The sequence below is a fragment of the Scyliorhinus torazame genome, chromosome 26 (assembly GCF_047496885.1).
Source record: "Scyliorhinus torazame isolate Kashiwa2021f chromosome 26, sScyTor2.1, whole genome shotgun sequence".
NCBI classification, from domain to species: Eukaryota; Metazoa; Chordata; class Chondrichthyes; order Carcharhiniformes; family Scyliorhinidae; genus Scyliorhinus; species Scyliorhinus torazame.
Genome location: NC_092732.1, coordinates 11,734,645 through 11,756,846, shown reverse-complemented (window position 1 = coordinate 11,756,846; position 22,202 = coordinate 11,734,645). Strand labels below are relative to the sequence as shown.

At 44.9% G+C, this 22,202-nt stretch overlaps 1 protein-coding gene across 3 annotated transcripts in view; it reads left to right on the top strand.

Moving 5' to 3' along the window:
- LOC140402902 (phospholipase A2 inhibitor and Ly6/PLAUR domain-containing protein-like) overlaps positions 1–19,224 on the top strand; it is a 62,731-nt gene extending 43,507 nt beyond the window's left edge. For all 3 annotated transcript variants that reach the window (XM_072490531.1, XM_072490533.1, XM_072490532.1), the window contains 2 exons: positions 5,262–5,402; positions 18,418–19,224. In XM_072490531.1, coding sequence (XP_072346632.1) covers positions 5,262–5,402; positions 18,418–18,761 — 485 coding nt within the window. In that variant the 3' untranslated portion in view covers positions 18,762–19,224. The remainder of the gene's footprint in view (positions 1–5,261; positions 5,403–18,417) is intronic.
- The last annotated feature ends 2,978 nt before the right edge of the window (positions 19,225–22,202 follow it).

The window sequence follows — 22,202 nt, the reverse complement described above, 5'->3', positions numbered from 1 at the left end:
ATATTCTTATTTAGATTTTGACGAGTGAACCTTTCTAAGAAAATCCGCACTGGAACCTTTGTTCTTTGTACACACCTAGTCACAAGTCCAAAACATGTATCAAATTTGTTAGGCAATACCTCCCTCTGACATAGTAATGCTGACTATTCCTAACCAAACCTTGCCTCTCCAAGTGGAGATGAGTTCCTTCTTTGCGAATGTTCTCCAATAGTTCCCTCACCGCTGACATGAGCCTCATTGGTCTCCAGTTCCCTGGCTTATCTCTACAAGTTTTCATAAATAGTGGGACCACATTAGCTGTTCTCCAGTTCTCTGGCATTGTCGCTATGGATAGAGATTAATTAAACTTTTGGGTCAGAGGCCCTGGAATTTCCTCTGTCGCCTTCTACAGCATCCTGGGACACAATTCCTCCAGCCCATTTTAAGCCTGCCAGCAACTCCAATACCTTCACACTCCAAATGACAATTTGTTCAAGAATAGCACATTCTCCCTCTCTGAGTTTCATACTTACCTCCTCATTCTCGCATTCGTTCATCACCTAATCAATGTCCTCTGGCTGCATCCACATATTTCCACCTTGCTCCCTAATGGGCTCTACTCCTTCCCTCGCTATCCACTTCCCATTGATATTTATCAAATATTGTTTAAATATTTTGGGATTTTACCTACTTTTACCAGCCAGAGTTTTCTCATGTCGCCACTTTGCTCTCCTACGTTCTTAGTACAGATCTAGCCTGCAGTTTCTGTTTTCCACTAATGCCTTGATTCGCTACCACTGTACTTGCTGCAAGCCTCTGTTTTCTTTCTCATAGTATGATGAATGTCTCTGGTCATCCATGGTTCTCTGAGCTTCTTGTTCCTTCCTATATTCATGGTGTAACACGTTCGACATCTACCATCCCATTTCTTTCTCTGTTGTTGATTTCCCACAAGCGATTATTTCCAATCTATCTCGGACAGATCCTGTTTGCAAACAAAAAAATCCGAGCCTACGAAATCCCAATCCATTTTTTGCAACTTATCTATTTATTCACGTGACACATCACGTGACAAGGATATTCCAACCGGAAGGTCCTGCTTTTTCGCATATTGCGTTGCTCCGTGAATACTTGATATCATCGCTCTGTCTACCTTTGCTATTGGTACCATCATGTACCATGACCTCTGCATTCTAACCTTCCCCGGCCTGTCTGCCCTGCAGCCGTTCAGTGATAAGAACATAAGTACATAAGAACTAGGAGCAGGAGTAGGCCATCTGGCCCCTCGAGCCTGCTCCACCATTGAATGAGATCATGACTGATCTTTTGTGTACTCAGCTCCACTTTCTTCCCAAACACCATAACCCTTAATCCCTTTATTCTTCAAAAAACAATCTATCTTTATCTTAAAAACATTTAATGAAGGAAGCTCTACTGCTTCACTGGGCAAGGAATTTCATAGATTCACAACTGTTTGGGTGAAGAAGTTCCTTCTAAACTCAGTTCTGAATCTCCTTCCCCTTATTTTGAGGCTATGCCCCCAGTTCTGCTTTCACACGCCAGTGGAAACAACCTGCCCGCATCTATCCTATATATTCCCTTCATAATCTTATATGTTTCTATAAGATCCCTCCTCATCCTTCTAAATTCCAACGAGTACAGTCCCAGTCTGCTCAATCTCCCCTCGTAATCCAAACCCTTTAGCTCTGGGATTAACTTAGTGAATCTCCTCTGCACAACCTCCAGTGCCAGTACGTCCTTTCTCAAGTAAGGAGACCAAAACTGAACACAATACTCCAGGTGTGGCCTTACTAACACCTTATACAATTGCAGCATAACCTCCCTGGTCTTAAACTAGCAATGAAGGACAACATTCCATTTGCCTTCTTAATCACCTGTTGCACCTGTACACCAACGTTTTGCGACTCATACACTAGCACACCCAGGTCTCTCTGCACATCAGCATGTTTTAATATTTTATCATTTAAATAGTAATCCCTTTTGCTGTTATTCCTACCAAAATGGATAACCTCACACTTGTCAACATTGTATTCTATCTGTCAGTGCCTAGCCCATTCACTTAGCCTTTCCAAAACCTTCTGCAGACTTCCATTATCCTCTGCACATTTTGCTTTACCACTCATCTTAGTGTCGTCTGCAAACTTGGACACATTGCCCTTGTTCCCCAACTCCAAATCATCTATATAAATTGTGAACAATTGTGGGCCCAACACTGATCCCTAAGGGACATCACGAGCTACTGATTGCCAACCAGAGAAACACCCATTAATCCCCACTCTTTGCTTTCTATTAATTAACCAATCCTCTTTCCATGCTACTACTTTCCCCTTAATGCCATGCATCTTTAACAAACTTTTGTGTGGCACCTTGTCAAAGGCTTTCTTGAAATCCAGATATACCACATCCATTGGCTCCCCGTTATCTACCTCACTGGTAATGTCCTCAAAAAATTCCACTAAATTAGTTAGGCACGACCTGCCCTTTATGAACCAATGCTGCGTCTGCCCAATGGGACAATTTCCATCCAGGTGCCTCGCTATTTCTTCTTTGTTGATAGATTCCACCATCTTCCAAACTACCGAAGTTAAGCTCACTGGCCTATAATTACCCGCTTTCTGCTATCAGTGGTTTTTTCGCCTTACTACTCCTGATTTCCACCCAAATGGCTTCAACCTTATCGTCCATAGCACCGATGTCATTCATCCCTTACTATTGCCAGGATGTTATCGTTAATTAACAGAGCTAAGCTACCTCCCTTACCGTCCACTCTGTGCGTCGGAATAGTTTGATACCTTCGGACATTTAACTCCCAGTCGTGACCATCCTTTAACCATGTTTCAGTAATGGCCACTAAATCATAGTCATTCACGATGATTTGCGCAATCAACTCTTTTACCTTATTACGAATACTACGGGCATTCAGGTAAAGTACACTTACGTTTTTTTTTTTTACCTCTGTCCTGAATCTTCACACCTCGATCAGTAACCTCTCCTAAATAATATTTACTTCTTAACTTTTCTCATAATTGTCCTTGTCGTTGAACCCATATCTTCATGTAACAACCTGCCGCGTTGCTTACCATTAATGTTTTTACTTCCAATTTTATTCCTTTTGGTATTCCTGGTCCTATTCACTGAGCTCCCCTCAGTCACTGTACATTGTACTGTCGCCCTTTTTGATTTTTGACTATGGCTTCTCTGCCTTACACTCTCCCCCTTACTGCCTTTTGTTTCTGTCCCTGTTTTACTACCTTCCATCTTCCTGCATCGGTTCCATCCCCCTGCCACATTAGTTTAAGCTCTCCACAACAGCTCTAGCAACCCCCCCCCCCGGCCAGGACATCGGTTCCAGTCCTGCCTAGGTGCAGACCGGCCGGTTGGTACTGGTCCCACGTCCCCCAGAACCGGTTCCAATGCCTCAGGATTTTGAATCCCTCCCTCTTGCACCATCTCTCGAGCCACGCATTCATCCTATCTATCCTGACATTCCTACTCAGACTAGCTCGTGGCACTGGTAGCAATCCTGAGATTACGACCTCTGAGGTCCTACTTTTTTGTTTAACTCCTAACCATCTGAATTCAGGTTGTAGGACCTCGTCCCGTTTTTTACCTATATTGTTGGTGCCTATACGCACCACGACAGCTGGCTGTTCACCCTCCCCCTTCAGTATGTCCTGCAGCCGCTCCGAGACATCCTTATCCCTTGCACCAGGAGGCAACATACAACCCTGGAGTCTCGATTGCGTCCGCAGAACCGCCTATCTATTCCCATTACGATTGAGTCCCCTATCACTATAGCCCTGCCATTCTTCTTCCTGCCCTTCTGCGCAGCAGAGCCAGCCACGGTGCCATGTACCTGGCTTCTGCTGCCTTCCCCTGGTGAGACATCTCCCTCAACAGTATCCAAAGCGGTATATCTGTTTTGCAGGGAGATGACCGCAGGGGACACCTGCACTGCCGTCCTACTCTTGCTCTGTCTTTTAGTCACCCATTTTCTATCTCCCTCAGTACCGTTCATCTGCGGTGTGACCAACTCGCTAAACGTGCTATCCACGACGTCCTCAGCATCGCGGACGCTCCAAAGTGAGTCCATCTGTAGCTCCAGAACCGGTCTAACAGGAGCTGCAACTGGGCACACTTCTTGCACGTGAAGGAGCCAAGGACAGTGGACATGTCCCTGAGCTCCCACATCACACATCCCACATCGTCCGATGTCCCGGACCCAAGCGCCAGGGAGGCAATACACCGTCCTGGAGTCACATTGACGGTCAAAATGGCGTAGAACTCTTCCCCTGACTACAGAATCCTTTTGTATTGCTCTTCCTCTCTTTCCCCATCCTGTCCAAACAGGCTGACAGTGGTGGTAGAAGGTCGGCTCTGTCTGGACTCCCTGGAGGAACCACCCTCATCGGCCTCGAAAGTGGAATACCGATTTAACAAAGAGACCCCAATGGCCTGCCTGTTTCTCTTTTGCATTGCCTGGTGATCATCCCTTCTTTTCCTTACACAATATCCTTCAGCTGCGGTGTTACCATCTCTCTAAAGGTTCTATCCACGATACTCTCAGACTTGCGGATGCTCCAGAGTGTCCCCAGCCGCCGTTCGAGCTCTGAAACCCGAGATCAGGAGCTGCACCTGGACACACATCCTGCACACTTGCTGGCCCTAAGGCCTGGACATGGCCCCAGATGTTCACATGGATCAGGAGGAGCAGATCAGGGCTTTGAGCTCTCCAGTCATGACAAACTTCCAATTTAGCACTCTAAACCTAGCCCCAGGTCAGCACCCCAATGCAAACAAAGTCAGCACTGTAAGATGGCACAGTTTTATAATGTCTGAAAACGGATTTAATCCAGCTCTCGATTAACAAGTCGCATCGACAAGCAAAACCTAAGGGAACTCTGCTTAAAGCTGGTTTAAAACTCACCTGCTTTCAAATCAAACAGGAACTTTTAAATTAATTTATTAAATAAAAGAAAGACAATATTTAGATAAACGTGAACTCTGAATTAACCCCGAATTCCCCTCAGTTACAAAACTTCTGCTTTAGCATTCTAATGCAGCTGACGTCACACTCCAGTGCAAACGATAAATTATGTATGGCAAACCTAGAACGCGCATCAAAACGTGATTCTCAAACGCTTGCGTGGATATAATATTGCAGAAACAGCATCAAGAACATTATGTATTCGCGTAATAACATGGTTCCTCTATAAGGATCAATTGTTTTGAATGGTAAACTATTCTCTGTCTATTTGTAGCATCGATTGGACCGACGTTTTTTGCGAGAGGATGTGTTACTCAGAATGTCTGCGATGGATCAACCAATCTGAATGACTTGCTCATAAATCTCAATGCACAGCCCAAGTGCTGTAAGAATAACCTGTGCAATGTTGGAAGTGGTAAGTATAATGATGACACAGTCTTTTGTATCATTATTTTTAAAAAATAGAGTGCCAACTTCATTTTTTCCAATTAAGGGGCAATTTAGGGCGGCCAATACCTGCACATCTTTGGCATGTGGGGGCGAAACTCACGCAAACACGGGGAGAATGTGCAAACTCCACACAGAAAGCGACCCAGAGACAGGCTCGAAGCTGGGACGTCGGATGCGGCAGCAGTGCTAACCACTGCGTCACTGTTCCGCTCCCAATGATGCCACCGTCGCAGTTCAGCGCGTCAGTCACAATTTCCTATGTATCACAGGAAACCTGGGGAAAGACGTTCAACCCTTGAGTTGCTGAATTAAGTGTCAGAAAATGCGCTATTTGGTGTGTACATTTATTGAAATTCCTTTACACGCAACTATTTTGAATCAATCTTTTTCGAACTTAGCTGAGGAGTCACAGGAAGATTTCAGAAATTCGACCATCGCCGCCAGAACCAATTACACTAATTCAGTGCTCCCTGTCTATCGAAGTTTTTAAACCCATCTTTAAGATGCAACCTCTTCAACATTTACATTTATTTTGTATATGAGCAAAGAACAAAGAGAACAAGGAAAAATTACAGCACAGGAACAGGCCCTTCTGCACACCAAGCCTGCGCTGATCCAGATCCCCTGTTGATATTGTTCCTAATGTCCTTGGACACACTTTGTTCCAAATCATAGCGATCCACAGATTGAACACATTTACTCACCGCCTCCCCGCTCCACCCCTTCCTGTAATCTTTACATTTAGCACATGCATGCTACGCTCTGAATGTAGGAAGCATTTCCGCCTTGAGTGCAAGCACATGGAAGTGAAACTGCGCTCATTCCTTTTTTTAAATATAAATTTAGAGTACACAATTAATTTTTTCCAATTAAGGGGCAATTTAGCGTGGCCTATCCACCTACACTGCACATCTTTGGGTTGTGTGGGCGAAATCCACGCAGATACGGGGAGAATCTGTAAACTGTGTTCCTTCCTGCCGACCTCTCTAACAAATGCAGTACACAACCGGCAAAATATTTCCTCGTTTGATTCTGTCAATAAACTTTAAATAAATACGAACATGAGGTTTCCAATTACTTGCTGCACCGGGCCCCAACTCTTTGGTTGCCTTGTGCAATGGGTGGTGGTGCCATAGTGGTATTGTGATAGGACTTGTAAATTAGAGACCCAGGTTCAAGTTCCGCCACTGCAGATGGTGAAATTTGATTTCAAATAATATCGGGAATTTAAAAAGTCTAATGAGTCTAATGATGTTGATTGTCCTGAAAAAACATCGGGTTCACTCCTGTCCTAAAGGGAAGGAAATCTGGCGTCCATACCTGGTTGACCTACATCTGGTCCCAGACCCACTACTTAGGCGGCACGGTAGCACAGTACTTAGCACTGCTGCTTCACAGGACCATGGTTCCAGGGTCGATTCCCGGCTTGGGTCACATTCTCTGCGGAGTCTGCACGTTCCCCCCTGTGTCAGCGTGGGTTTCCTCCGGGTGCTCCGGTTTCCCCACACAAGTCCCTAAAGTCGTGCGGTTGTGTAATTTGGACATTTTGAATTCTCCCTCTGTGTCCCCGGACAGGACTCTAGGGGCTTTTTGCAGTAAATTAATTGTAGAGTTAATGTAAGTCTACATGTGACAATAAAGCGTATTATTATGTGACACCCCAGACCAACAGCAATATGGTCGTCTCTTAAATGCAATTAGGGATCGACAATAAATACTGGTACAGATTGTGACGCCCACGTCTCGTGAAAAAATGAAAAAATTATAATCAGTCAAATTCAGTCAAATCTCCAAAATAGAAAATATCTGAAAATCCATTTTATGATTCCATTCGAGACATAACACACGTTGCCACACAATATGACGTCTGTCAACTTAATGTGAAATACCATTACACTGTGTATAATCCATTTAAAGCCGCCGAATATCTTCCTCACACACTGCATGACCAACAAGTTTACCGCTTTGGATACTGTTGGGGGGGGGGGGGGGGACTTACCAGGGTTAAGCCATGGGGTACAAGTCTCTGGCACAGAGTCTGTCCCTATTGCTCAGAAGGGAAGGGGGAGAGGAGTAGAGCATTGGAGTATTGGAGACTCCATAGTTCGGGGGATAGATAGGAGATACGAGGCAGCACGGTAGCATTGTGGATAGCACAATGCTTCACAGCTCCAGGGTCCCAGGTTCAATTCCGGCTTGGGTCACTGTCTGTGCGGAGTCTGCACATCCTCCCCGTGTGTGCGTGGGTTTCCTCCGGGTGCTCCGGTTTCCTCCCACAGTCCAAAGATGTGCAGGTTAGGTGGATTGGCCATGATAAATTGCCCTTAGTGTCCAAAATTGCCCTTAGTGTTGGGTGGGGTTTATGGGTTATGGGGATAGGGTGGAGGTGTTGACCTTGGGTAGGGTGCTCTTTCCAAGAGCCGGTGCAGACTCGATGGGCCGAATGGCCTCCTTCTGCACTGTAAAATCTATGACAATCTATGATGATTCTGTGGGAACGAGAGAGACTCGCGGTTGGTGTGTTGCCTCCCAGGTGCCAGGGTGCATGGTGTCTAGGATCGTGTTTTAGGGATCCTTGAGGGGGAGCAGCCCCAAGCCGTGGTCCACATAGGTACCAAGGACATGGGTAGGAAAAGGGATGGGGATGTAAGGCAGGAATTCAGGGAGCTAGGGTGGAATCTTAGATCCAGGAGAAACAGAGTTATTATCTCTGGGTTGTTACCCGTGCCACGTGATAGCGAGACGGGGAGTAGGGAGAGAGAGGAGTTCAACACGTGGCTACAGGGATAGTGCAGGAGGGAGGGTTTCAGATATCTGGATAATTGGGGCTCATTCTGGGGTCGGCGGGACCTCTACAAACGGGATGGTCTGCACCTGGACCAGAGGGGTACCAATATTCTGAGGGGGGGGGGGTTTGCTAATGCTCTTTGGGAGAGTTTAAACTAGTTCAGCAGGGGCTTGGGAACCTGAATTGTAGCTCCAGTATACAGAAGGTTGTGAGTAGTGAGGTCATGAGTAGGGTTTCAAAGTTGCAGGAGTGTACCGGCAGGCAGGAATGTGGTTTAAAATGTGTCTGCTTCAATGCCAGGAGCACCCGGAATAAGGTGGGTGAACTTGCGGCATGGGTTGGTACCTGGACCTTCGATGTTGTGGCCATTTCGGAGGCATGGATAGGGCAGGGGCAGGAATGGTTGTTCCAGGTGCCGGGATTTAGATATTTCAGTAAGCTCAGGGAAGGTGGTAAAAGAGGAGGAGGGTGGCATTGTTAGTCAAATACAGTATTACGGTGGCAGAAAGGAAGTTTGATGAGGACTCGTCTACTGAGGTAGTACGGGCTGAGGTTAGAAACAGGAAAGGAGAGGTCACCCCGTTAGGGGTTTTCTATAGGACTACGAAAGGTTCCAGAGATGTAGAGGAGAGGATTGCAAAGATGATTCTGGATTGGAGCGAAAGCAACAGGGTAGTTGTTGTGGGGGGCTTTAACTTTTCAAATATTGACTGGAAACTCTGCAGTTCGACTACGTGAGATGTGCAGGAGGGTTTCTTGACACAGTATGTAGATAGGCCAACGAGAGGCGAGGCCATATTGGATTTGGTACTGGGTAATGAACCAGGACAGGAGTTAGATTTGGGGGTAGGTGAACACTTTGGTGATAGTGGCCACAATTCGATTACGTTTACTTTAGCGATGGAAAGGGAGAGGTATATACCGCAGGAAAAGTGTTATATCTGGGGGAAAGGCAATTACGATGCGATGAGGCAAGACTTAGGATACATCGGATGGAGAGGAAAACTGCAGGGGATGGGCACAATGGAAATGTGGAGCTTGTTCAAGGATCAGCTACTGCGTGTCCTTGATAAGTATGTACCTGTCAGGCAGGGAGGAAGTGGTGGAGTGAGGGAACCGTGGTTTACTAAAGCAGCCGAAACACTTGTTAAGAGGAAGAAGGAGACTTATGTAAAGATGAGACATGAAGGTTCAGTTAGGGCGCTCGAGAGTTACAAGTTAGCGAGAAAGGACCTAAAGAGAGAGCTAAGAAGAGCCAGGAGGGGACATGAGAAGTCTTTGGCAGGTAGGATCAAGGTTAACCCTGAAGCTCTCTATAGATGTGTCATGAATAAAAGAATGACTAGGGTAAGAGTAGGGCCAGTCAAAGACAGTAGTGGGAAGTTGTGCTTGGTGTCCGAGGAGATAGGAGAGGTGCTAAATGAATATTTTGCGTCAGTATTCACAGAGGAAAAAGACAATGTTGTCTAGGAGAATACTGAGATACAGGCTACTAGACTAGAAGGCCTTGAATTTCATAAGGAGGAGGTGTTAGCAATTCGGGAAAGTGTGAAAATAGATAATTTACCTGGGCCGGATGGGATTTATACTAGGATTCTCTGGGAAGCTACGGAGGATATTGCTGAGCCTTTCCCCTTGATCTTTAAGTCATCTTTGCCCACAGGAATAGTGCCAGAAGACTGGACGACAGCAAATGCTGTCCCCTTGTTCAAGAAGGGGAGTAGAGATAGCCCTGGTAACTATAGACCAGTGAGCCTAACTTCTGTTGTGGGACAAATCTTGGAAAGGTTTATAAGAGATAGGATATATAATCATCTGGAAAGGAATAATTTGATTAGAGATAGTCAACACGGTTTTGTGAAGGGTAGGTCGTGCCTCACAAACCTTAGAGAGTGATTTGAAAAGGTGACCAAACTGGTGGATGAGGGTAAAGCAGTTGATGTGGTGTATATGGATTTCAGTAAAGCGTTTGATAAGGTTCCCCATGGTAGGCTCCTGCAGAAAATACGGAGGCATGGGACTCAGGGTGATTTAGCAGTTTGGATCAGAAATTGGCTAGCTGCAAGAAGACAAACGGTGGTGGTTGATGGTAAATGTTCAGACTGGAGTCCAGTTACTCGTGGTGTACGACAAGGATCTGATTTGGGAACACTGCTGTTTGCCATTTTTATAAATGACCTGGAGGAGGGCGTCGAAGGATAGGTGAGTAAATTTGCAGAAGACACTAAAGTCGGTGGAGTTGTGGACAGTGGGGAAGGATGTTACAAGTTACAGAGGGACATAGATACGCTGCAGCGCTTGGCTGAGAGGTGGCAAATGGAGTTTAATGCAGAAAAGTGTGAGGTGATTCATTTTGGAAGGAATAACAGGAAAACTGAGTACTGGGCTAATTGTAAGATTCTTGGCAATGTGGATGAGTAGAGCGATCTCGGTATCCATGTACATAGATCTCTGACAGTTGCCACCCAGGTTGAGAGGGTTGTTAAGAAGGCGTACGGTGTGTTAGCTTTTATTGGTAGAGGGATTGAGTTTATGAGCCATGAGGTCATGTTGCAGCTGTACCACACCCTGATGCGGCCGCATTTGGAGTATTGCGTGCAATTCTGGTCGCCGCATTATAGGAAGGATGTGGAAGCATTGGAAAGGGTGCAGAGGAGATTTACCAGAATGTTGCCTGGTTTGGAGGGAAGATCATATGAGGAAAGGCTGAGGGACTTGAGGCTGTTTTCGTTAGAGAGAAGAAGGTTAAGAGGTGACTTAATTGAGGCATACAAGATGATCAGAGGATTGGATAGGGCGGACAGTTAGATCCTTTTTCCTCGGATGGTGATGTCTAGCACGAGGGGACATACCTTTAAATTGAGGGGAGATAGATATAAGACAGATGTCAGAGGTAGGTTCTTTACTCAGAGAGTAGTAAGGGCGTGGAATGCCCTGCCTGCAACAGTAGTGGACTCGCCAACACTAAAGATATTCAAATGGTCATTGGATAGACATATGGACAATGAGGGAATAGTGTAGATGGGCTTTAGGGTGGTTTCACAGGTCGGCGCAACATCGAGGGCCGAAGGGCCTGTACTGCGCTGTAATGTTCTATGTTCTATGCATTCACAACGGACTAAGAAAATGCCGCCCCATTTCGAAAGAAACAGAAAACGTCACCACTAAAATGGGAGCAGTTTAGAATTCAGCAAAGAAGGACGAAAGGATTGATGAAGAAAGGGAAAGTAAAGTTCCAAAGGAAGCTTGGAGAGGACATAAAGACTGACAATAAGAGTTTCTACAGATATGTGAAGAGAAAGAGATTGGGAAAGAGAAATGAAGGCCCACTGCAGACAGAAAGAGGGGAACGCATAATAAGGGACAAAGAAATGGCTGAGCAATTAAACACATATTTTGGTTCTGTCTCAACAAATGAGGACACAAGTCAGATCCCAGAATTGTCGGAGAATGAAACGTTTAGTGAGAGGGAAGGAGTGAGGGAGATCAACATTAGTAGAGAAATGGTGCTGGGAAAACTGATGGGATTGAAGGCGGCCTCGGGCCTGACAATCTGCATCCCAGAGTGCTTAAGGAGGTGGCTCTGAAAATAGTGGATGCATTGGTGGTCATCTTCCGAGATACTACAGTGTCTGAACTGTCCCTGCATTTAGGGGGGTAGCTCAAGTCACTCCGATATTCAGAAACGGAGGTGGAGAGAAAACAGAGATAGACCAGTCAGCATGACATCGGTAGTGGTGAAAATGCTTGAATCCATTATCAAGGACTTTATAGCGGATCATTTAGAAAGGAGCGTCAGGAACAGTCGGAGTCAGCATAGATTTATGAAGGGAAAATCATGCTTGACAAATCTGTTGGAATTCTTTGAAGAGGTAACCAGTACAGTCGACAAGGGGGAGCCAGTCGATGTGGCATATTTGGATTTTCAGAAGGCGTTTTACAAAGTCCCGCATAAGAGAGTATTGTTCAAACTTAAAGCACATGGGATTGGGGGAAATGTATTGAGGTGGATAGAAAACTGGTTGCCGAGGGGAAACAAAGAGTAGGGATTAATGGGTCCTTTTCAAATTGGCAGGCAGTAACTAGTGGGTTACCACAGGGATCGGTGCTGGGGCCCAAGCTATTCACACTATATATTAATGATTTGGATGAGAGAAAAAAATCTAACATCTCAAAGTTTGCAAATGATAGCAAATTATGTGGGAGGGTGAATTGTGACGAGGATGCAGGGATCCTACAGCACAATCTGGACAGGTTGGGCGAGTGGGCAAATCAATAGCAGATGCAGTATAATTTGAATACGTGTGAGATTATTCATTTTGGAAACAAAAACAGGAAGGTAGATTACTAGCAGAATGGTTGTAAAGTGGGAGAGGGGGGGGGGGTGAGCACCATGTCCTTGTGCACCATTCGCTGAAGGTAAGCATGCAGGTGCATCAGGCGGTAAAGAAGGCGAATGGTATGTTGGCCTTCATTCCAAGAGTTTCGAGTATAGAAGAAGGGATGTGTTGCTGCGATTGTACTGTGCCTTGGTGAGGCCACACTTGGAGTATTGTGTGTCGTTTTGGACTGCTTCTCTGAGGAAGGATGTTGTTGCCCTTGAGGGCAGCGAAGGTTTTCCAGACTGATTCCAGGGATGGGGGGACTGTCATATGAGGAGAGATTGACGAGGTTGGGATTGTTCCCGCTGGAGTTCAGAATAATGAGGGAGAAATTCAGAGAGACTTATAAAATTCTAACAAGACTAGACAGGGTAGATGCAGGGAAGATGTTACCAATGATAGGTGTGTCCAGAACCAGTGGTCACAGCCTGAGGATTCAGGGTAAACCATTTCGGACAGAGATAAGGATACACTTCTTCACACAATGAGTGGTGAGCCTGTGGAATTCATTACCACAGAAGTAGTTGATACTAAATCTTTGAATATATTCAAGAGGCGGTTGGATGTTGCGCTTTGGGGGAATGAGATCAAAGGCTATGGGAAACATAGAACATAGAAAAATACAGCACAGAACAGGCCCTTCGGCCCACAATGTTGTGCCGAACCTTTGTCCTAGATTATTCATAGATTATCATTGAATTTACAGTGCAGAAGGAGGTCATTCGGTCCATTGAGTCTGCACCGGCTCTTCGAAAGAGCACCCTACCCAAAGTCAACACCTCCACCCAACACTAAGGGCAATTTTGGACACTAAGGGCAATTTATCATGGCCAACCCAACTAACCTGCACATCTTTGGACTGTGGGAGGAAACCGGAGCACCCGGAGGAAACCCACGCAGACACGGGGAGGATGTGCAGAGTCCGCACAGACAGTGACCCAAGCCGGAATCGAACCTGGGACCCTGGAGCTGTGAAGCAATTCTGCTATCCACAATGCTACCGTGCTGCCTTTAAGAACAAATACATGTACACTATATCATTTTACCGTAATCCATGTACCTATCCAATAGCTGCTTGAAGGTCCCTAATGTTTCCGACTCAACTACTTCCACAGGCAGTGCATTCCATGCCCCCACTACTCTCTGGGTAAAGAACCTACCTCTGACATCCCCCCTATATCTTCCACCATTCACCGTAAATTTATGTCCCCTTGTAATGGTTTGTTCCACCCGGGGAAAAAGTCTCTGACTGTCTACTCTATCTATTCCCCTGATCATCTTATACACCTCTATCAAGTCGCCCCTCATCCTTCTCCGTTCTAATGAGAAAAGGCCTAGCACCCTCAACCTTTCCTCGTAAGACCTACTCTCCATTCCAGGCAATATCCTGTTAAATCTCCTTTGCACCTTTTCCAAAGCTTCCACATCCTTCCTAAAATGAGGCGACCAGAACTGTACACAATACTCCAAATGTGGCTTTACCAAAGATTTGTACAGCTGCATCATCACCTCACGGCTCTTAAATTCAATCCCTCTATTAATGAACGCGAGCACACCATAGGCCTTCTTCACAGCTCTATCCACTTGAGTGGCAACTTTCAAAGATGTATGAACATAGACCCCAAGATCTCTCTGTTCCTCCACATTGCCAAGAACTCTACCGTTAACCGTGTATTCAGCATTCATATTTGTCCTTCCAAAATGGACAAATTCACATTGTTCAGGTTTAAACTCCATCTGCCGCTTCCCAGCCCAGCTCTGCAACCTATCCATGTCTCTTTGCAGCCGACAACAGCCCTCCTCACGATCCACAACTCCACCAATCTTCGTGTCGTCTGCAAATTTACTGATCCACCCTTCAACTCCCTCATCCAAGTCATTAATGAAAATCACAAACAGCAGAGGACCCAGAACTGATCCCTGCGATACGCCACTGGTCACTGGGATCCAGGCTGAATACTTCCCATCCACCTCCACTCTCTGACTTATATCGGTTAGCCAGTTCGTTATCCAACTGGCCGAATTTCCCACTATCCCATGCCTCCTTACTTTCTGCAGAAGCCTACCATGGGCATCCTTATCAAATGCCTTACTAAAATCCATGTACACTACATCCACTGCTTTACCTTCATCCACATGCTTGGTCACCTCCTCAAAGAATTCAATAAGACTTGTAAGGCAAGACCTACCCCTCACAAATCCGTGCTGACTATCCCCAATCAAGCAGTGTCTTTCCAGATGCTCAGAAATCCTTTCCTTCAGTACCATTTCCATGACTTTGCCTACCACCGAAGTAAGACTAACTGGCCTGTAATTCCCAGGGTAATCCCTAGTCCCTTTTTTGAACAGGGGCACGGTGTTCGCCACTCTCCAATCCCCTGGTACCACCCCTGTTGACAGTGTGGACGAAAAGATCATAGAACATAGAACATAGAAAATACAGCACAGAACAGGCTGAATCGTTGCCAACGGCTCTGCAATTTCATCTCTTGCTTCCCATAGAATCCTTGGATATATCCCGTCAGGCCCGGGGGACTTGTCTATCCTCAAGTTTTTCACAATGCCCAACACATCTTCCTTCCTAACAAGTATTTCTTCGAGCTTTTCAGTCTGTTTCACACTGTCCTCTCCAACAATATGGCCCCTCTCATTTGGAAATACAGAAGAAAAGTACTCGTTCAAGACCTCTTCTATCTCTTCAGATTCAATACACAATCTTACGCTACTGTCCTTCATCGGACCTACCCTTGCTCTAGTCATTCTCATATTTCTCACTTATGTGAAAAAGGCCTTTGGGTTTTCATTGATCCTATCCGCCAAAGATTGTTCATGCCCTCTCTTAGCTCTCCTAATCCCTTTCTTCAGTTCCCTCCTGGCTATCTTGTATCCCTCCAACGCCCTATCTGAACCTTTTTTCCTCAGCCTTACATAAGTCTCCATTTTCCTCTTAACAAGACATTCAACCTCTCTTGTCAACCATGGTTCCATCACTCGACCATCTCTTCCCTGTCTGACAGGGACATACATATCAAGGACACGTAGTACCTGTTCCTTGAACAAGTTCCACATTTCACTTGTGTCCTTCCCTGACAGCCGATGTTCCCAACTTATGCACTTCAATTCTTGTCTGACAATATCGTATTTACCATTCCCCCAAGTGTAAACCTTGTCCTGTTGCACGCACCTCTCCCTCTCATTTACTAAAGTGAAAGTCACAGAATTGTGGTCACTATCTCCAAAATGCTCCCCCACTAACAAATCTGTCACTTTCCCTGGTTCATTACCAAGTACTAAATCCAATATTGCTCCTCTGGTCGGACAATCTACATACTGTGTTAGAAAAGTTTCCTGGACACACTGCACACTTACCACCCCATCAAAACTCTTTGATCTAACTAGTTTCCACTCAATGTTTGGTAAGTTAAAGTCACCCATGACTACTACCCTGTGACTTTTGCACCTTTCCAAAATCTGTTTCCCAATCTGTTCCTCCACATCTCTGCTACTATTGGGGGGCCTATAGAAAACTCCTAACACTGTGACTGCTCCTTTCCTCTTTCTGACTTCAAACCATACTACCTCAGTAGGCTGATAATCCTCGAACTGCCTTTCTGCAGCTGTTATACTGTCTCTAATTAACAATGCCACCCCCCCCCCCCCCACCTCTTTTACCATCCTCCCTAATCTTAGAAAACAGGATTAGGCTATTGAGTTGGATGATCAGCCATGATCGTGATGAATGGCAGAGCAGGTTCGAAGGGCCATAAGGCCTCTTCCTGCTCCTATTTTCTATGTATCTATGTATCGGTTTACATCTCTGTCCTATCAAAATAGATTGTCACCGTACATGCGTCCATCAAAATAGAGTTCAATGTCTGAAACTCCTGGGCAAATCCTTGAAATATGACACTAATCAGGGCTAAACAACTTGTAAATCTCAATTTAACTTTGCACTCTGCTTTATGGGTTAATAATCCATCCTTGCACAATGATTAAAAATACGTTCAACAGCAATTGTGCTAGCCATTCGCGCCTCTTGTTGATCACAAAAACAGTCCACTAAATTTTTTAAGCAGGGTTTCCTTTGAAAGTCCATGCTGATTATTTTGTATATCTGATCATGCCACAGCATTCTACGTTCATTCTTAAGACGACGCTAATTAAAGATTAACAATCTTTCCAAAAAAATCTTTCTATAAAGTGAAACTTTCGAATTATTTACGGCAGCGGGCTGTGTGGTACTCTTATTTCATGTGGTTTTTTTTCAAATTCCTGGCTAAATTATCTTCGTTTTGTGTGCGTTCACGTTATTGCAAGTTATTGGGTGACAATTATTGGTTTGTAAAACTTGCAATCCTCGGCATACTGTTATTCTTTTCTTTTAACATTTTAAGGCTCTTAAAACTATGTTGCACAAAAATTCCAGACAAAGACATGTATGGACCTTTCTCCCTCCAATTTCATTTTCAGTAGAAAAATTCAGTCTGTTTGGTCAGTTTACCAGAGCCAGTTCTCCAATCATACCTGTATAAATAACCTTCCTTTCAAGAGTAATATTGCTGCCTGGTACTGAAGCAGGTCGCTCTCAAAGGTAATGTAGAAATCGTTTGTATTTTAAGATGGTTTCCTAGAGGATAATTTACTGGGAAATACCTAATGTCTAATAGCGTATTTACTCACTCTAAGTAATTAACGGAACATTTTATTTATTAAACTGAAGAAAATATTTATTTCCATAAATGATAGATTTACCTGATGTGAGCACACATGTCTGTTATGCGAGATAAAATGTTTCCAGCATACTCTATCTATTTTAAAAAATAAATTTAGAGTACCCAATAATTTTTTATTTATTTTCCAATTAAGGGGCAATTTACCGTGGTCAATCCACCTAACCTACACATATTTAGCTTATGGGGGTGAAAAGCACGCAGACATGGGGAGAATGTACAAACTCCACACGGACAGTGACCCAGGGCAGGGATTCGAACCCGTGTCCTCAGCGCCGCAATCCCTGTGCTATCCACTGCGCTACATGCCGCCCTACTCTACCTATTTCACGCTCATTTTTAATTGTTTTGCATCAGTATGTTCTGGAAGTTCCTGCAGTGAAAAACAAATAGTCCTAAATCAGTAATTTCGAAGGATTAACATTTCCCGGAATTAGATAAAGTGCAACTTTGTGATTGATCATGTAAATCAATGTTGCTCTTCTCCAGCGCCTTGGTTATGTCCTTAGATTCCTGCATTTAGTCAGGGCCTCAATATTGCAATTGGAATCACACCAATAATAACTGTAAATTACGATTTTGCAAAGGTTTTCTAAAAATGTCTTTGCTTTGTTTTCACCAATTAAGAGGCTATTTAGCGTGGTCAATCCACCGAACCTGCATATCTGTGGGTTGTTGGGGTGAGAGCCATGCAGTCACGGGGAGAATGTGGAAACTCCACACGGACAGTGACCCAGGGCCGGGAATCGAACCCAGGCCCTCAGGTCTGTGAAGTAACAATGCAATTCTCTAATGCTGAAGTGAGTTTTCTCGCGGAATGGAATACTATTTTTACCGGACGGCAATAATAAATAAATTTAAGTGTGAGAACCCAGTAGATTTGCATCCTTCATTTAAATGACTGAATCAGCTCATTCACAGAAATATGCAAATATTGAGAAAGAATGTGTATGCTATGTGCATTGATCGGTAACGAAGGTATATTGAAAACCAGTCCTGCGCCTGGGGAAGGAAAATAAATAAATTCGGAACAAAATTGAGAATCTTCATGTGTCGCATCTTCTGTGTGTGTCCTTTTAGAACCCTTAAACGTGCAATTGACAACAGCAGCCACAGACAACCCGTCAACAGATGCAAAGAGCACATCGGTGACTCCAGCTGCAACTCAGACCACGTCTCCACCTGTAACTGACACAACGTCTCCAGCTGCAGCTAACACAACGTCTCCAGCTGCAGCAAATGCAACGTCTCCAGCTGCAGCTAATCCAAAGACTCCAGCTGCAGCTAACACAACGTCTCCAGCTGCAGCAAATGCAACGTCTCCAGCTGCAGCGAATACAACATCAACTGCAGCTTCAAAGTGCGCATCAACACCGGTTGCAATACTGTGTCTTGTCTTTCTGTTTGCTCACAAGGAGAAGTAATTCCATTGTCTGCTTCGTTTTCGCGTCATGGCTAACTCGGGCTCATTAATATTTCTGGTTATTTACAACAATTTCTAGTAATTTACACCAATAAATAATCGGGCGACACTTTACCACTATTGCCTCACAGCTCCATAGTCTGGGGTTGAATTCCGGCTTCGGTTCACTGACTTTGTGGAGTCTGCACGTTCTCTCCGTGTCTGCGTGGGTTTCGACAAGGTTTTCCGCTTTCCTCCTATAGTCAAACATGTGCAGTTTAAGTGGATTTGCAATGCTAAATTGCCACTTGAAGTTCAAAAGTTTCGGTTAGATGTGGTAACTGGGTTACGGGGTTAGGGTGGAGGTTTGGGCTTACGTCGGGTGCTCTTTTGAAGGGCCGGTGAAGACTCTATGGGCCGAATGGCTTCCTTCTACACGTAAAAACTCTATGAATTATATTGCAGGAACACCTGATATAGCAGCAACTCGTTCCTGAGAGCTGTGGCTCTGCTCATTTTTTACTTTTCTTCATCCGGATACACGACCCACAATTATTTGCTTGAATCTCCGTTTGAAGGCTTGCGTGTTACGAGTACGATACAACACATTTTGTCCAGCCTTCGAGGCCTGGGCGTCAGTCGAAGACTCTAACCAATTGTTAGAAAATTGGTCAGGACACATCATGTCCTTGATGTGCATCGAGAACGGTTGGAGGCGGCACCCACGTCGTGTCTTCGGGAAACACTAGGGCGTAGGTTTCTCTTTGCCAGGGATTCTCCCGACTTTCTGGCAGAGGTGATTATGTAAAACTCCGAGTTTCATTGAGGAGGAAAAATGGTAGGAATCTCGTCTTTATTGGGGCTTAATTGTTTCTACTGGTGTGCTTCAAGATAGGGGTAGCTGGCTTTCTTCAAAGTGCAAGAGTGATGTGAGTATCCTTGGCAGGTCGGCCCCTATTGTCGTGCGTTGTTGATCCTAGTTCAGCTCGATTGAATACTTACTGCAGTGGTAAACATGTGTATCCTGGTTAGGTGGAGTGCAAGTGAATTGATTGAGTAAGTTATTCTCACTCGAGTACCACTTTGAGAGCTGTTCTCACTCTTGAGATTTGGTAAAACGGCGGATGCAGTATCCTAGTGGCTGCGGGACCTGAATGGGAGTTGGAGAGCTTCGGTTCACTCTTGTTCGTAAATTGCTTTGGTTGGAGATTAGGCTGGATCAATACCACCCTCTTCCATTTAATGTTGTGTTGTGTTTCACTTCCAAACTGTCCTCATTCGTGAGAATTTGACTTAAACAGGGGGAGGGCAGGGGTGCACAGGGAGATGAGGGGCGGAGGTGAGGAGAGATAAGCATGTTGTTTCTTATCAGGTTGTGCTTTTAAGTTCCTGGGATACTATTTGCTAAATTGTAACTTGGTGGACTATGCCTGACATAATCCCGATGTTCCTCTCGCTCTCGGGTTTCCTTCCGTTATGTGGGTGCTGATACAGGCTCCGAATTACTATAATTAATTGCAGAGATTTTCTCTTATCTTTTCACGAGGATAGGCGAGTTACAATTTCCCCAGAGATATCCCATTGATTGTTTACTTGCAAACTCTGCTTCTCCTTGTCAGTGAGATTTACTTTTGAAAATGGTTTCTGGCGATGGGAGGGAATAAACGGTGCTTTGGATTTTCATGTGCAGGAGTGAGGTCTGGTCTGGTCGGTGTTATGAGTCTCTGCATGGTGTATGTATTCTTACTTCAGTGGCTTCTGCATTGGAGAATGCGCACTTATAACACTCTTCTTGTACCAATGACGGTGTACTTATACTCCTCCTGTTTCCTCTGGCGGACACATTCCATTGCTTGGAGGGCTCGTGATTTTGCGTTAGGTCCGGATTCCCTGTTTTTCACATACCGTGTAGCTGTGCCTGTATTGTCATCATGAGGAGGCCGCGCACGATGTTGTCTGTGCTCATGCATTTTCCTGTTGTCCTGAAATTCCCCACTCTTTCAATATCCTTTCATTATCTTTGCAAAAGGAGGCGCCGACTGCGATGATTTATTATCCGCACCATTTGTATAGAAACATGGTAACGCTGCACTTGGAATATTGCGCACATTTTTCGTCGCCACACTATCAGAAGGTCTCGAGGCTTTGGAGAGGGCAGAGGAGGTTTACCAGGATGTTGCCTGGTCTGGAGGGTGTTAGCTATGTGGGGGGTTGAATAGACTGGGACTGTTTTCATTAGAAAGACGGAGGTTGAGGGGTGACCTGATAGAGGCCTACACGATTATGAGGGGCATGAATAGAGTGGATAGGCAGCCACTCCTTCCCAGGGTTGAGGGTCAGTCACCAGGGGACATAGGTTTAAGATCGGTGGGGCAAAGTTTACAGGAAATGAACGAGGCAGGCTTTTCACGCAGAGGGTGGTGTGTGCCTGGAACGCGTTGTCAGGGGCGGGTGTGGAAGCAGATACTTATACGGACTTCAAAAGGCATCTTGACAATCATATGGATAATAATAAAATAATAGTTAATTATAATGATCTCTATTGTCAAAAGTAGGCTTACATGAACACTGCAATAATGTTACTGTGAAAAGCCCCTAGCAGTCATATTCTGGCGCCTGTTCGGGAAACAGGCAGAATTCAGAATGCCCAATTCACCTAACAAGAACGTCTTTCGGGACTTGTGGGAGGAAACCGTAGCATCTGGAGCAAACCCACGCAGACACAAGGATAACCTGCAGAGCCCGCACAGACAGTGACCCAAGCCGGAAATCAAACCTGGGACCCTGGCGCTCTGAAGCAACAGTGCTACCCACTGTGCTACCCTGGATGGGATGGGTATAGTGGGATATGGCACAAGGCAGTGTTGAGGGCTTTGGCATAGATTGATTTTCTGACAGGTACAGACTTGGAGGGCCGAAGGCTCTGTTCATGTCCTGCATTGCTCTTTGTGCTTTGTTCATTTGTATTGGTATCTGCTGATCATTACTGTCTGTATATGTGAAAAAATAAAATGATGCACTGTATTCAGTTTTGGGGATTGTTTGCTTGCTGTTTAAATGTAGAATAGAACACATCCAATAAAATCATTCATTAAACGTGCTTTCTCCGCTAATTTGTCGGATGTAGACAAAGTTACACCTTCCCTCACCCAGCAGACCTTCCACCTTGACTTGGCGCTGTTGCTGCGACTCTTTCTACTGAGGTGAAGTTGAAAGGAATGATTTCCTGAACATCACTTCTGCAATCCACACCAATTATACTTTATTTTAAAAATTGACTGTAGATAACGAAATTCCCCACACTAACTGAAGATGCGGAGTAACGGAGTGGGCAAATCAGGCAGTAAAATAGTATGTTTCAATTTAAGGATACGTCGATTCATCTGTTCGAATTCTTCAAGATATATTATATTTCGATTTTACTTCTCCATTCTGCATCATTCTTTCAACATTTGATTTGCTC